The sequence below is a fragment of the Gavialis gangeticus genome, unplaced genomic scaffold (assembly GCF_001723915.1).
Source record: "Gavialis gangeticus isolate Ggan-Ray unplaced genomic scaffold, GavGan_comp1, whole genome shotgun sequence".
Lineage (NCBI taxonomy): Eukaryota > Metazoa > Chordata > Crocodylia > Gavialidae > Gavialis > Gavialis gangeticus.
The window spans coordinates 23,677,553-23,679,501 of NW_017729001.1; the positions used below are offsets into that span (position 1 = coordinate 23,677,553).

The following is a 1,949-nucleotide window of genomic DNA, read 5'->3' on the forward strand; positions in this document are numbered from 1 at the left end:
GGAGAATAATCCCCATTGCCTTCTGTCCCATTGCTTTCTATCCCACAGTTTGTCCTTGTCCCAGTTCCTTCCTGTGCTTTGTGACGCTACAAGGCTTCCTGGCTGGACGTCTCCCTTGCCCTCCTCCACTACCACCTGCTGGCTGCATTTGTTCTGCATTTCTCTGTTCACCCACTTTCTAGTGCTCTGGACCCATGTATCAGTAGCCATTCCCTTGATGCTGTGCCCCTCTTAAATATTTTTTTTAAATTAACCTATGGGGGGGAATCTGAATTAGGAGGAGGTAAAGGGGTGGGGGTGAGATTAAAATATAAAAACTTCACACTAAATAATTTTGTTAATGATTTCAATAAAATTAGGTAACCTTTAAATGTGCAAGCTATTATTGTAACAGAAAATATATTGGACATGAAAACACTGAATTCATCAAATTTCTCCCTAAATGCCCATTTAATAATTGTGAATCATCTGGCAAGTCTGTGATACAGCCGAAGTGCTGATTCATCAGGGACCTAGATGTGTGATTGACTCCCAATGAAATCAGTGAGGCTTAAGCACATGCTTCAAAAGTAAAGGTGTGCTGGGCTAGTGGTTTTGGATACTTGGTTTTGGGTGCCCATTTTGGCACAGCTTGAAGTGGGCTGTCTTTTCAGAAAGTGCTGAGCTCCTGTCCTCTGCAAGCGCTCAAACCTAAAAGCACCTAGAAAGCATTAGCTATTGCTTTTGGCATCTTGGCCTAGGGAGGGACTGAAGCATACAATGAACTGTGCTTCCATGCATTGCTGGATCTAAATGCACTTTCCAGATCACTTGAAGGTCCTTCTGATGCCTCACCACACCGTGAACAAAGGCAAATGCATTCCTTTTCCTTTTGTTTTGGTCCTAATTGGTTTGAATCCTACAGAGGATCCTTTCACCCAAATGGACCTCAGTGCAGGATCAGTATGCTAAATAATCCATACTGTGGTTAAACACAGTTGTATCTACCAAGTTTCAGTGGGCTCCAACACGACTTGTTTGTGCTTGTTCAGAGAAACTGCACAAGGGCCCTAATAACTACAGCCGTCTTGAAACAAAAGTTACGGCAAACACAGTCCCAACCCTAGCGGGGATGGATTCAAGGTGTGAACACTTGAAAAATAAGATAAAATATGCTTCTGGCCCAGTTGAGTCCCAGCACAGTTTCTTCTTGCCTGTGTGGACTGAAGAATAACCATGTTTTAAATGGGGAAGGTGAGTACTTAAAACATGGTTCCTCAACATGGCTGGGTGTTTCCCTGTGTCCATGCAGAGAAGCAGCAGCGGCATTAGAGTGGGTTTGGTCCTAAGCATGGTAATTTTTCCAGTGAGGACACAGCCTGACAAAATTGTCACGATCTTGTCATTACATGCTTCATTACTTGATTGATAGCAACCACTAGAAAACAGACGAGAACGTGCTACTTGCTTAGCTGTGCTATATTCACACCCACACGTGAATGTCAGCATGGTGCCAGGGGAGAAAAAAGCTTCCAGATTGAATGCATGCTCTCCTCATGAGGCCAAATGCGCTAAGAAAAATACAAGTCGCTTATGGAAAACACCCTATAGGAAACACATTTCAGTTTTAAAAAAGATTTGTCAGAGATAAAGGAACAACCTTGAAACCTAAATTGGAGCAAGTTGGAAAATGACGCTCCCTTGAAACGCTGAATTGTTTCTCCTCTATTAACTTGCTCCCACAGATGGTTACGGCAGCCGGGACCATCTTTCTCCAGATATTTATGAAGAATCAGAGACAGATCCTTGCGCAGAGGACATTTCTACTCGAATATTTGTTGCTCTCTTTGACTATGATCCACTGACCATGTCCCCCAATCCTGATGCTGCAGAAGAAGAGCTGCCATTTAAAGAAGGACAGATAATTAAGGTGGGATCTAAAAGCAGAGAAAACAAAAAAAAAAAAGTCT

The 1,949-nt window shown here is 42.8% G+C and overlaps 1 protein-coding gene across 13 annotated transcripts in view; it reads left to right on the forward strand.

The window, feature by feature from the left end:
• The window catches only part of RIMBP2 (RIMS binding protein 2), a 268,024-nt gene that overhangs the window by 246,382 nt on the left and 19,693 nt on the right, over positions 1-1,949 (forward strand). For all 13 annotated transcript variants that reach the window (XM_019507085.1, XM_019507079.1, XM_019507081.1 and 10 more), the window contains one exon: positions 1,725-1,909. In XM_019507085.1, the coding sequence (XP_019362630.1) occupies positions 1,725-1,909 (185 nt within the window). The remainder of the gene's footprint in view (positions 1-1,724; positions 1,910-1,949) is intronic.